The sequence below is a fragment of the Neopsephotus bourkii genome, unplaced genomic scaffold, assembly GCF_033783945.1.
Source record: "Neopsephotus bourkii isolate Nb327-2 ecotype Australia unplaced genomic scaffold, CSIRO-AGI_Nbou_v1 NB_234, whole genome shotgun sequence".
In the NCBI taxonomy this organism is placed as follows: Eukaryota; Metazoa; Chordata; class Aves; order Psittaciformes; family Psittacidae; genus Neopsephotus; species Neopsephotus bourkii.
The window spans coordinates 6,642,541-6,655,368 of NW_026900744.1; the positions used below are offsets into that span (position 1 = coordinate 6,642,541).

At 53.2% G+C, this 12,828-nt stretch overlaps 1 protein-coding gene across 16 annotated transcripts in view; it reads right to left on the reverse strand.

Annotated features, from left to right (window-relative positions):
- Positions 1–5,024: 5,024 nt before the first annotated feature.
- The window catches only part of PTPRF (protein tyrosine phosphatase receptor type F), a 395,978-nt gene continuing 388,174 nt past the window's right edge, over positions 5,025–12,828 (reverse strand). For all 16 annotated transcript variants that reach the window (XM_061345047.1, XM_061345050.1, XM_061345058.1 and 13 more), the window contains 6 exons: positions 11,481–11,659; positions 8,530–8,656; positions 8,184–8,309; positions 7,404–7,558; positions 6,867–7,002; positions 5,025–6,729 (listed from right to left, as the gene is read on the reverse strand). In XM_061345047.1, the coding sequence (XP_061201031.1) occupies positions 6,661–6,729; positions 6,867–7,002; positions 7,404–7,558; positions 8,184–8,309; positions 8,530–8,656; positions 11,481–11,659 (792 nt within the window). In that variant the 3' untranslated portion in view covers positions 5,025–6,660. The remainder of the gene's footprint in view (positions 6,730–6,866; positions 7,003–7,403; positions 7,559–8,183; positions 8,310–8,529; positions 8,657–11,480; positions 11,660–12,828) is intronic.

Sequence of the window (12,828 nt, forward strand, 5' to 3'; positions counted from 1 at the left end):
GCGGGCGGGCCCACGGCGCCCCCCCTCCCCGTGGGCCCGCAGAGACACCCGCGGCGGGTGGGCCAGAGCGGAGGCTTCGCTGAGCGGCGTCATCACGGCATGGGGCGCCGGGGAGAGGGAGCCTGGCCCGCCCCAGCGGCAGCTGATGACTGTCAGACATGGCCGGCTGAGGCGGGAGCTGGGAACCTCGTACCGCCCGCGGGGAGCCCGGAGCTGGCGCAGCCTCGTGGTGGCTGGCGTGGGGTCAGAAGCGCTGGGTGCTAAATAGTGACATTAATTGGAGGCCCTCGGTGACATGGGTTAGTGGTGGACTTGGCAGTGCTGGGTAAAAGTTGGACTTGATGAGCTGAGAGGTCTTTTCCAACCCAGCTGATTCTACGATTCTAATCCCATGTGAGTGGTGCACCAGTGAGCTAATGGGCTCTGGAGGTTGGACAGTGACACACACCGGGCATGTGCCAATCAAATGTATTAACCCAGCTAATTATACTCCTAAAATTTCTGAGCGCAGGCAAAGCCAAAGCAGAATTTGACCCTCGGCAAACTGCTGGCAGTAAATGCAGCCTGGGGCTGGACCAGCACCAGCCATGCTGGTCAGAGAGAAACAGGGAAAAGTGCCCCTGTGGGCAGTGTGCGCTGTCCCTGATCCACTGCTGCTGTGCTGAGGATTGGGAGCCGACAGGACAGTACCAGCAGATGCTTTCAAGTGTGGTTACGGCTGAATGAGTGACTGAGGTGTGGAGGGACACTGATGTCCCCTCGGCCAGGACGGGCTATGATTGTCACAGATGGCGGTTTCCTAAACGCTTGCTGAATGTACAAGTGCAACCTTGAAAGTAAGCACAATCCACATGTAAGAGCTCATGGCCACGCTCAGTCCTTCATGCCTAAATAAAACCTTAATTCAACTGCATGTTTCTCCTGATAGGAATGGCTCAGGGAAATGGGGCTCTTTAGTCCGGAGAAGAGAAGGCCCAGGGGGCATTTTATTTATCTCTATAGCTACCTGAAAGGAGGGTGGAGAGAAGAGGTGGCTGATTGTCTTCTTCCAAGTAACCAGTGATAGGACAATAGGGAAAGGCCTCAGGCTGTACCAGGGGAGGGTTAGGTTGGATATTAGGAACAATTTCTTCATCAAGACAGTGATCAGCATTGTAAGAGGCTGCCCAGGGCAGTGGTGAAGTCATTGTCCCTGGAAGTGTTCAAAAGACTACGTAGACAAGGCCTTTAGTGACATGCTTTAGTGCTGGACTTGGCAGTCCTGGGGTAATGGTCAGATTTAATGATCTTAAAAGTCTTTTCCTACCTAGCTAATTCTTTGATTCTATGATTTCCTTTGGTGTCACGCTATGGGCATGACTTTCAGCAGTCCTGAGGGTCTTACCAACCCTCCAACACAGATTTTCTCTGGTCTCCTGCCTCGCTGACCTGCTCGGAGTCTGAATTGCCAGGTATAAGGACCAGAACCCAAAGCTGAATTAAAATCACAGCAAGGCAAACCACTCAGCCTCCTGCAGATGGAGGTACCAACACGGATAACTGTGAGGCAACGGTTTTGTGATGAACTCTGCATTTCTGGCCTTTCTGGTGGCCTCCAGCTGCACTTGCTACCCATTAGTCAAGAAAGACCAACTTCCAAATACCATGGGGCATGAGCCAGTCTTTTTATGATGACGAGTGGTAAAATGTTGCCATGAGCAGAAACACATAGGCATGCTTGCTGAATATACAGTTGTCACGGTGGACTGAGATTACTTATTAAAACCAGCAAAAGGGCAACAATGAGCTTTTAATTAGAGGGCTCAGAATTTGCTCTGCTCTCAGAAATGAACCAGGTCAGAACAGGCAAAAAAAGGAGAAAAAAAAAAATCACTCTTAACTGGGAAAATTTACAAATTAAATGGCAAATGTTGCTGAGAACAAGAAATACCAGGGCTGTGGGGGAAGGAGCTGCCAAGCTACTGTGCAGTGTAAGCTCAGATTTGCCCCGTGGGGCAGCTGTTTCTTTTCCTTATTTAACAACTATTTTTCCCTTGAAAAACAAAATTTAAGGTAATGGAATCCCAAAGGGCAAGTGCTTGGGCAGGATGTTATTTGGACTAGAGGATCTTTAAAGGTCCCTTCCTATCCAAACCATTCTATATTCCTACCTTTTTGCATCACTAGGAGGCAACCCACGCCTAGGCAGGGCTTGCACAGCTCTCTTGCTGCAGGTATCAATGGATTGGATTTAAAACATAAAAATAGAAAGAGCAGAAGAGCACCTCAGTGCCCAGGAATCCACCTTTGACTAGCTGCCATTTAGCTGCTGTCCCACCTGCCAAACCGTGCCCTTTGCAAAGCTGTTTATCCCAGGCTGCATTAAGGCTACCTGGTACATTAGGGAATGGAAAAAAATTCACTAGGAAATAAAAAGCCAGCAGTGACTGCCCAGCTCCATTGCTCAATGTGAGTATGGTTGGTCAGTCAGAGAGAATCTATGCTGCTTGGGACCATTCCTTTCTGCCCTGGGGCAGCGTGGCACTGAGAGGCCAGGCTCATACCAGAGGGAGGGAGGAGTCTCAAACTGGTACCAAAGAAGATGGGGGAAAAGATGCCAGCTGAGGCAAGTCCTTTCTGGCTGGGGAAAGCTGAGCATGGACTAGGCACTGCATTGGCTATGGCATGAGCCATAGTGCTGGCTCCAAGGGCAGACTGGGTTATCATCCCTGTTTGTCACTGTATGTGGTTAGCCTTCTTTTGTTCCCCTTTTGTGAGATACGTAGAGCTAAAGGGAAACATGTTAAAAGAATAAGTACTTTTAAAGCATTATGACTCCATCCCTGTCAGAACAATGCTGGTGTTGTGCAAGCTGGCTTGGGAATGGGACTGCCCTGAACAGCAGCAGGCGCCTCTGAGCTGGCTGTTCTCTGGGGTCCTGTCCCTTGCCAAGGTGGCACCTCCTTACACTGCAGGAGCCTCCTGGCCCTCTCTGTGTGCTGAACCTCTCTTGGCCCTGGGAGGCCAGGACAGGGCTTCACATGTGTGGCTTTACTCCACAATGTAAGTAGCTGCATGGTGTCTACCCAACAACAGCCTTGCTGCAGAGGGCTGGGCTTTGTAATGTTACTCCCGGTGTGACCCATGCTGAGACGCGTGTTTTTTCCCTCCCTGCCTCCTCCCATTTCTACTTGGCCCATAGGCAAGCTCACTGATTCCCCCAAAAGGTTGCTCTGTGCTATACACGTGGCAGGCAGAGCAGAGCCCCCAGAGGCAGTGAACTGGGAGTGCTGCTCCCTTGTATCTTCCCCGAGTCAGTTGTAGAGGGTTTGGGCTAAGAACAAGGTATCAGATGGGAGGGAAACCCCCAAGCACTCTTGGGCAAGAGGGAGGAACATACACGTGTGCTTGTGCACAACTGTCAGCTGCTTGTTCCAGTGACAGCAAACTGCTGTATTCAAAGCCACACACGGATTACAGGTTCATGCTGTGGCAGTGCCTGGTGAGTGCTCAATGAATGGCGATGTGCCACTCATATGTGCCATGTGGCAGAAGCACTGTCACCAGCTGAGGTTCAGTGGCACAGTTAAAGCATTGCAGTGCAGGCAGGTGCTCGCTGGTCAGTTTCCTACAGTGCCATGGTGGGCACAGCGTTCTTCCTCCCCATGCACACCCATGTATGAGCAGGTGCTGGCTTGGCTCTGCCACCCTGGGCCCTGGCAGCAATGCAAAGCAAAGCGTCCCAATGCCAGCACTGCTGGCATGTGCATGAGCACACACATACACACCTGCACACGTGTGCTGCCTCGCGAGGGCAGGAGCTTGCTTTGCCCTTGGATCTGTATCCCTGCAGGTCACCCCAGGGGCACAGCACCGTGGTAGGAGCCAGCCAGATGAAGGGGAAACACTGTTTTGCATCTGGCACCAGCTTAGGTGCTGGGCTGGCCTGGCAGGAAACACTACGTGTGGCTGCACTCCAGCCAAGTCAGCAGGAAGCTGCCCACAGCCATGCTGATGAAAAGCTGATCAGCCCATCTGCCACAGGCTCCCACTCATGCTGGCAGGACAGGTTTGGCTTCCTCAGGAAGGATGGACAGGCCATGCACACACATGTGGTTGTGTCTCTTGCACTGGCCTTTCCCTTGCACGCTGGTGGTGTTGTCAGGTGCTGCTCTCTAGGAGCTGGCACTGACTGGGGGTTTACAGTTCCCATGAAGGCAGGGCTAGGGCTGCCTGCCCATGGAGCGGGCACAACCCGGGCAGGGGCTTCACACCTGAATGAACTCGGGTGCTGCTCTGCAGGTAAGAGCCAGGCAATGCTTTTACTGCTGAGCAGTGACTTTGCATACATAAGTGTGATCAGTGCTGCAGAGCAGCATCACTGCAGCATGCTGCGAGGCCAGCAATGCATCAGCCTCATCCAGAGCTGATATTGTCACCAAGCCCACCACCACAGATCTCTCTCCTGCAAACCCATAAGCGCAGTCCAGCCTGGTCCTGCAGCCAGCATGCTGGCAAGAAAGGGGGTGCAGGTAAATGTGCTTCCAGCAAAGCTCAGCATCACCCCAGGGCTGCATCCTGCTACATCCTGGGGTCTTCTGGAGATTAGTAACTGGCACTAAAGCAGGTGGGGAAGGCGTCTCAGACCCCAGTCATCACTGAGACACCTTGTGCACAGCATGGCCTGGACAAAGTGGCCACTGGCTTCTTCATGTGGAGAATAATCCATCCTTGGGAAAAAGGAGGGGACCCAGAGGGGGCCATGTCTGCAAAGAGATGGCAGGAGCCATTCTCGGGGGTGCCAGGGACTCTCGGCACACCCTGGTATGGCTGCAGGTGGGCAGGAGGTGAGCACGCATAGGGCTGTCACAGGGGATCTCTGAGCTCCCTGCTGGCACAGGGTCCCTGAGGAAAGTGTGGGGTACTCATGGCTGGGATGTGCCCATTGGGAAGGACTTTGGTGGCAAGAGGCTGAGGAGCAAGCTCATCACTGAGGGACTCTATGGCCTCTGCTTGTTGCTGAAGAAACAGACAGCAAAGCCAGCTTGTATGAAACCCAATTATTCAAATTTATTAACATCAAGAATTATGCAATGATGCTGTAGATTTTTTTTATTAACAAATAGAAAACAGACTGTATACAACAGTGACCCCTACAGCACTATGCATCCACAAGGTAAAAATGAATGTGTCCTCCAACATTACCAACCCTGGATTGCTGATTTCAACGTAGCTTGGATTTCTTAACATTCGGAATACATGTGATAATACAATTAGATACCCTTCCACCACCTTTATTCATAACTCAATGCACTCGAAAGAGGGCTGCTCACTCCCTGTCTTTAGTGCAAGCGTGATATAATAAGGAGTATTAATATATAGTACCATTAAATTAAGTCCAGTAGTCTTGCCACATTGGTTCATTAGAACGTCCTGAAGTAGCGGAAAGTACAATATCCTAGTGACTTTTAACATTTGCAGGATAGCAGAAATTATAGATACACCCAACCTCTGAAGCCATGTGTACTCCCCTCCCCTTCCCTGCAGTACCCTGCTTTCCAAAGAGAGCCGGCCCGGCTCTGCTCTGAGGGTGGCTGAGCTTGTGCTCCTTGGATTGAAAATGCTTCTGATGCACGTCACTGGTGAGAGGTGACAGAATGGCGCTTGCACGCACGGAACCAGGGGATAAACAAAAAGGGCTGTGTCTCGCTCTTTCCAGCCCCTTCCTGGGAAGTGTGGGGCCCACTCCCTTCTCCTGCCCCCTTCCCAGTGAAACACACACAAAAGAGACTCCGAAGCCCAGAGCCCGGGATTTCGGGTCTCTCACAAACAAGGCGATGACAACTCACGTCATATCGGGATCTGCCAATACACACGGTCACTGGATTGGTTTAACACGCATCGGAATAGCACTGAACGGTTGCCAGCTGACAAAGGGGACCACTTGTCCGGTGACCCCAGATGCCCTCCCAAACCCAAACCTACTCAGGAAATAATGGGGGGGGGGGGGGAGAGGAAAGGCTAAAAAAATAATTGGTAGCTTAGGTCCAGTTCCATGAAATTTAATATTCTACAGAGGATTAAAAAGCAGCCTATGGGGAATGGAGCCGGGCAGGAACCACAAGCCAGCTGCTGCGAATTACCAAGGAAGCTGCACTAAAATGGGCAGAACCAGCAGTGACTGGGTTGAAATAAACACAGGGCAGTAAAAAAATGTAAAAGCAAAAGGAAATAAAAAGAACAAAACCCCAAAAGCCCAACTCCCAAAGGGTCTGGCGGGTCCAGTTCTGCCTGGGCAAAACATTAAGACTTGCAAACAATAAAAAATAAAGAGAAAAGAGATTATAAAAACCACTAGTAACTATTTTACATGTTTAAAAAAAAGACCCCATTCCACCCACCTAAAGCCTCGCTGTGAAATGCAGTCGGCGTGAGAGAGGGCGAGAGATGTACATGAGCAGAAATTCAGCCAGAGACTGGAAATGCTTTTGGAGTCGGATTCCCTCGTTTGGCGCTGGGGCGAAGTTCCTAAATGCCGTGGTCAAAACTGGTTGGTGTGGAGGTCTGCTGCCTGGGCAGCGCCTCCCTCTGTACAGAAGGACTGAGGAATGGGCAGCTCTGGCTCAGAGGGACCCATCTCCACTCCTAGACATCCCCACCGCGACTGGAGGAAAGCACTAGTTACGTTGCATAGTGGTCAAAGCTGCCGAGATACTCCAGTGCTGCTCTGTAGCACAGCTGGTACTGGTCCTGCAAGGCAGCAAGGGGGGAAACATGAGAAGTGGGAACACAGTGACAGTGGGCAGCAGGTTCATCATCCAGAGGTATCGGCTCCCCTCCCTTCTCCTACACCTCTCCCACCGCCCCAGGGAGGACTGCATGCTCACCTCTGTCTGCACCATGGCTGGTCGCTGCGTCCGCAAGGTCTTCACCGTCTGGAACATGTCCACCACCCCCTCGTAGCGCATCCTCTCCAGCACGATGCTGAGCGTGATGAACACACCTGTGCGCCCCACTCCAGCGCTGTGCAGAGGGAGCAAGAGGTGCCATTAGAGACCCGCCACCCCAGCGAGGCTCTGCTTGCACTGTCTAGCAGTGGTGCAAGTGGGTCCAGCTCATGGAGCAGTGACCTGCTCAACAGAACTAGGGAGGCCACAGGGACACTGCCAGCCTGAAGTGCCCCCTGAGCCCTATAGGGCCCACCAATTCTGCCTTGTCTCTGGGCCAAGCTGCTGTAGGGCCCTGCCTTGCTTGAGGAGTCTTCCAAGGAGCTACAAATGGCACCCATGGATGTTGCTGCCTCCTTGTCCCATGCCTGCCTTTTGCCAGTGGTGTGCAGGAGGGGCACCAAGTGCAGGAAGCTGGCAGCTGCCAGGGTCAGCGAGGTAGGCATCATTTCTGAGGGCTGATCTGTCCCCACTCACCTGCAGTGCACAGTGATGGGCCCGTCCTGACCGAACTGCTCCTTGGTCTTGTGCACCTGCCCAATGAAATCGATGAAGCCCTCTCCTGTCTTTGGCACTCCCTGCTCAGGCCAGTCTGTGAACTGGAACTGGCGGATGGTCCGTGACTGGCCGTCCTGTGGAGACAGGGGTGTTAAGATGTGAACCATGGGTGAGGGGCTGATCTTGCTCCCCTGAGCACTGGCACTGCTGACCTGCTCTTAGACCCCTTGCCCCAGGCCAGGTGAGAAGGTGCACAGGACATGGAAGAGCCCAGGCAGATCTTCTGCTGAGAGCTTGGGGCCTGCCTCTGCTCTCCCATGTTCACCCCAATGTGGCTGAGCTGAGCAGGGCTTTGGGCCCCTGTGGGGTCAGTGCCCTGGTCCTGTTTTGAGCTCAGCTCCACCCTAGGACCACATTTACTGTCACAAAGGGGTCCTGCACCCGCTTAGATGCTGCACACAGACTCCAGGTGCAGGGGAGCCCGTGTTGAATGCTTGCCGAAGTGCGCAGCACAAGCGAGGTGGGGTCTGGTGCTGACAGGGGTCCCTGACCTGTTCACCAGAGCTGACACAGCTGGCAAGGAAGGAACCTGTGGTGAGAGGGGCAGCAGGTGGGGGGCAGAAGCCCTTTCTGCCTGCAGTGCAAGGCAGTACCTTGCCTTCCAGTTCCTGCAGGAGATGCTGCACACTCTCTCTGCCAACCTGGGCAGGACAGAGGCACAGGAGGCAGGGTAGCTGGGGAGCCAGCAGTTGCACTCACCCTGGCATCCGTCACCTTGAACTCCCGGAGGATGTACTGTGGCATGTTGTACTCTGCCATTGGGTCCACCACGAAGTACTGGTACCGGGCAGAGCGCTCTGCAGGCCAGTACTGGTGGCACTTCTCCTGTGGATGAAGAGCATGGTAAGACCTTAGGACTGACAAGCTGCTGCTCCGCCCTCTCACCCCCAGGAGCATTTGTGGCTGTGGGGCCACAGGGTCAGGCACAGGACACGCCAGCAGGAGGCTGTCCCAGAGCACCTCGTGCTGGGGACGGACTGGGGTGAGCTGAGGTGCCCACAGACAGCAGCACACAGCCCCCTTCTCCCCCCAGCAGGATTCATACCCTGCCCATCTCACGCAGCTTTGTCAACATCACCACGATGGTGGAGTTGTGCTCCCAGAGCATCCGCCAGAAATCTTCCGTGGTCTCAGCCAGTGGTCCCTGCGTGGCGATGTAGGCCTTCTGCTGCCTGCAACAAACACAGTGGTGCTCAGACCAGCTCTCCTGGGGCATAGAAGCAGGAGCGTCGTGCAGCAGGGAGCAGGGCTGACAATGCAGCTGCAGGAGGAAGGTCTCAGACTAGCCATGGACTCTGGGGGAGGGATGAGCCTGACCAGCATGTCTTCTCCCTACAAACGCAGTGAGCATCACCAAGTGCAGGATCCAGAAAGGCTCCTAGTCCTTGCTGGGCTGACAGTGTCCCCAGCCCAGCCTCTTGCTGCTGCTTGTCCCCAGCGTTGCTGCACTGAAAGCCACCTCAGCACCCATCCAGGCTGGAAGGAGGAGCTGTGCTTGGGGATGATCCCAGTAGCACCCCTGGGTTCCTGCACTTTCACTCTCTTCAGCACCCCTGTCCCATTGCATCGGAAGACACAGAGCAACTGCATCCTGTCACTTGGATCCTGCACACCTGCTAATTACTGGAAGCAATTCCAGCAGTGTGGAAACCATTAAAACTGTTTTGCCAACTTTTCTGGAGCTTGAAAATTCGTCCCCGGTTCCACTATGAGCCACAGCATCTCTCAGAATGTCCTGTGTGAAAGAGAGCTTGACCAGCCCCTGGGCCCCATACTCAAGAAAGCACCCTTAGTGCCTGGGCCTCTGAGAAGGGCTGGCTCTGCCATGTTGGTTCTTTGGCTTGCTGAGTGCCCAGCCTGGCACACTGGTGCTGCCTGTGAGAGACATGACGGGTATGGTGCCACACAGGCAGTGGAGACAGGCTGAGCGCTGGGCTTGTTCAGCCTGGAGAAGAAAAGGCTCAGCAGAGACCTTGTAACAGTCTTCCAATACTTAAAGGCGGCCTACAGGGAATCTGGAGAAGGACTTTTCACAAGGACATGTAGTGACAGGGCAATGGGGAATACTTTAACCTGACAGAAGGGAGATTTCAATCGAACATTATGAGGAAATTCTTCACTATGAGGGTGCTGAGGCGCTGGCTCAGGGTGCCCAGAAAAGCTGTGCCTGCCCCATCCCTGGCAGTGTTCAAGGCAAGGCTGGATGAGGCTTGGAGCAACCTGGTCTAGTGGAAGGTGTCCCTGCCCATGGCAGGGGGTTAGAACTAAATGAGCTTTAAGATCCCCTCCAACCCAAACCATTCTGTGATTCTATGACATGGTCTCGCTTCACCACAGCGAGGCGCTGGAGCCCGCGGGATGAGGGGCAGCATCCTCCCATCCAGCACTCCATCTCTCCACGGGTGCTAAAAATGAATGAACGTCTGCAGGACAGCTGTAACGTGCAGGATGGAGAGGGGCTGCTTCAAGGTGGATTTAGAAGGCACTATAAAAAGCAGGGAGTGGGGGTGCAGAACGAAACAGAAGAGGTAGTAACGATGCAGATTCAGTGATGTGACCTTGGGCCAACTGATCTCTTTAGATAATACTGAGAGGATTACTTGGTTCAAAGGGAAGAATGGGAAGAGATAACATCGCTCTTCAGGAATGGGGTAGGTAGCAGTGAAATGGTACCACCTGCTGTGCTGGCAGCCCTCCCTCTGGAGCATCAGCAAGCAGCAAAACCAGGATCACTCTTAGTCCATGGCTGTGGAGCCAGGACACAGCAGCTGCAGCCCGCCTGTCACACACAGGGCTGCCAGGGTAAGCATGAGGGCAGGCGGTCACAGTAGTGCCGCAGTGCCGGATGGCTCAGAGCCACACAGGCCAGGAGGAGCAGAGGATGCTCCGTGACAGCTTTCCTACAGACCCTTCCTCCTTCCCTATTACTCTGTCCCACCCTGGCTCACTGCAGCTCTGCTGTGTTGGGATGCTCCCAGGGTTGCTCTCCTGCTCCCTGCCCACTCTTCCCTCCATGTACCCCTTTCCCCCTGGAACCTCTTCCTTGGTTTGCTGACTGGAGCACCAACAGACGCACAGAGCCGCTGGCCTGGCTGCACCTACACCCTTTGGCAGTGCCTGTTGCTCCTGCGAGGTCACCAGCCCATAAGAAACGTTTGGGCAGAGCGAAGCTGGAGGTGGATTGTGCTACATCCATCGTTGTATCCCCTACTCCTGCACTGGGTGACTCTACTGTGATGGTGCACAGAGAGGTGACAGCAACAAGCCTCGTACGTGCATCACTGGGATTTGGTCTGGATTACTGCCTTGGAGTTGGCTGGGAAGGAGATGTGGCCACTGGGCTGTTTCCCTGTGTTCTCCCCTTAAAGAGAAGAACACTCTCCTTAGCAGCTGAGAATGTAATGCCACCTAGATACAGAAAATGTTATTATTATTGTCCAACTAGATCTTAATCTGTGCTTTCTAAAAGCTATCCTGGGCAGTAGAACCCAGTGACAGGCTCTCCAGTGTCCAGCACCAGCCCTGCCTGAGGATCCACAGAGTCCCCCAAAATCAAGATACGGGACAGTGAGTCTTGGGCTGCTACCTTATCAGTCATGCAATGCACTTCTACCTCTGTTAGTGAGGTTAGTGAGAGGGGGCAGGTTTGTTTTAGATGCTGCAGATATAAAACACATGCCAAGGGATGCCTACCAGAAGATCCTATAAACCTTGGCAGGAACCAGCACAGCCTCCCACCCCAGCCATGCGGGCATCTGTCTACAGCAATACCAGCCAGGCTGGCAGCACTCACTCACTAGCAGTCTTTCCATACTGTAACTATACACACTGCAGTGTCTGTGAGAAGTCTGAGGGAAACAGATAAAATACAACAGTGATCCCCAACCAACATCTAGGCAGCCAGAACCAGTCCTTGGGAAAGAGGAGAAGGCAGCTCTGCCATGGTTCCCAAGCAGGCAGGACAGGCTGACACAGGCACCTGAGGGTAGCCCTTACCTGTACCCATCGATGAAGCTGGCATTGATGTAATCAGAGCCCTCGACACCCCGGATGGGCTGCAGACAGACTCTCGTCAGCTCGTACGGCATGATGTTCACAAGGCGGTTCTTGAATTTGTTGCATGGGAGGTTGGCACTGATGAAACGTGAGGTATGTGCTTTAGAGTTGGCCAGCAGCTGGAAGAAGAGGAAACATGTCAGATGCCTGCTGGGAATACAGCAGGGGAAAATGGGACCCTGACAGCAGGGCACACAAGAGTCCCTCTAGGCATGCAGCCACTTTCCCTCCTCTGGCTGAGGGACAACTACTGGGGACAAGTCTTTCCAGACCAGACAAAGGACTCTGGCACCACATTATGAGGAGGCTGCACCTGACTGCTCTATTTCCCAGTGATAGTCTGGTTTTCAGGATTGTGATGGCCCCTCTGCCATGGCAATGCACATCTAGGCATGGCATGGCCTCACTGCTGGCTTTTGGTGCATGGTTTAGGTGACAGCAGGGCAACCACCTGCACTGACCTGCTAGCACAACCCCAAAGCCACACACAGCAGAGTGGAGACCCACAGCAGCTCTCTCACTCACAAAGGACCAGGACATGAAGCATTGTACCTCACTGAACCAAAGACACATGCCTGGTGGCATCAGGGAAGGAAAGCTTTCCATCTTCCAACAATGTCTTGCTATTTACTTCTCACCCCAGAGGAACACATTAAATATGTGAGAATTGTGACAGTTTTAGGTAAAGAAGATCTATTTTGGGCTACTGCGAGACATTTTACGGTTCTCTTTGAGGCCTGTAAACTGGAGTCATGATAAATGTGTTACTAAGATCTACTGGCAGAGACATTCAAACACAAGTCCCACTCTTGGCCCATTCCCTTCTCCAAAAGATTCTCTCCAGAGCCACTCTTCTTCTATGCGTGGCAGCGGCTCCCTGCAAAAGGACAGGGCTGCTCCCTGGGGAGTGATGCAGCCATGTGAGGCCCGCCCTTATCCTGCTCCCCAGGGTTTTCCATATAATGGACACTGCCAGGGCGCAGAGAGGGGCAGATTTTATTACTGTTCTAAAGAGGCCCTTGGAGACTCAACAAATTTTTGCCTTTCTTATAAGAGAGTTGCTACAGTTGAGCCTAATTCTATGGCTCTCTTGAGGGGCTTTTCAGGGCAGGTGTCACCATGAGATACTAATTCAGCATGTTCTACTGTCTCAAGCCCAGGACACTGTCAGCTTTGGTAACCACAGGACAGAGCTGCTCAGCTGTTCCCAGTTTACACAGAAAGACAGGATTTTACCTCTCCTGCTCCTTTGTCACTTGGAAGGAATCCCCAGGGTGAAGCAGTATTG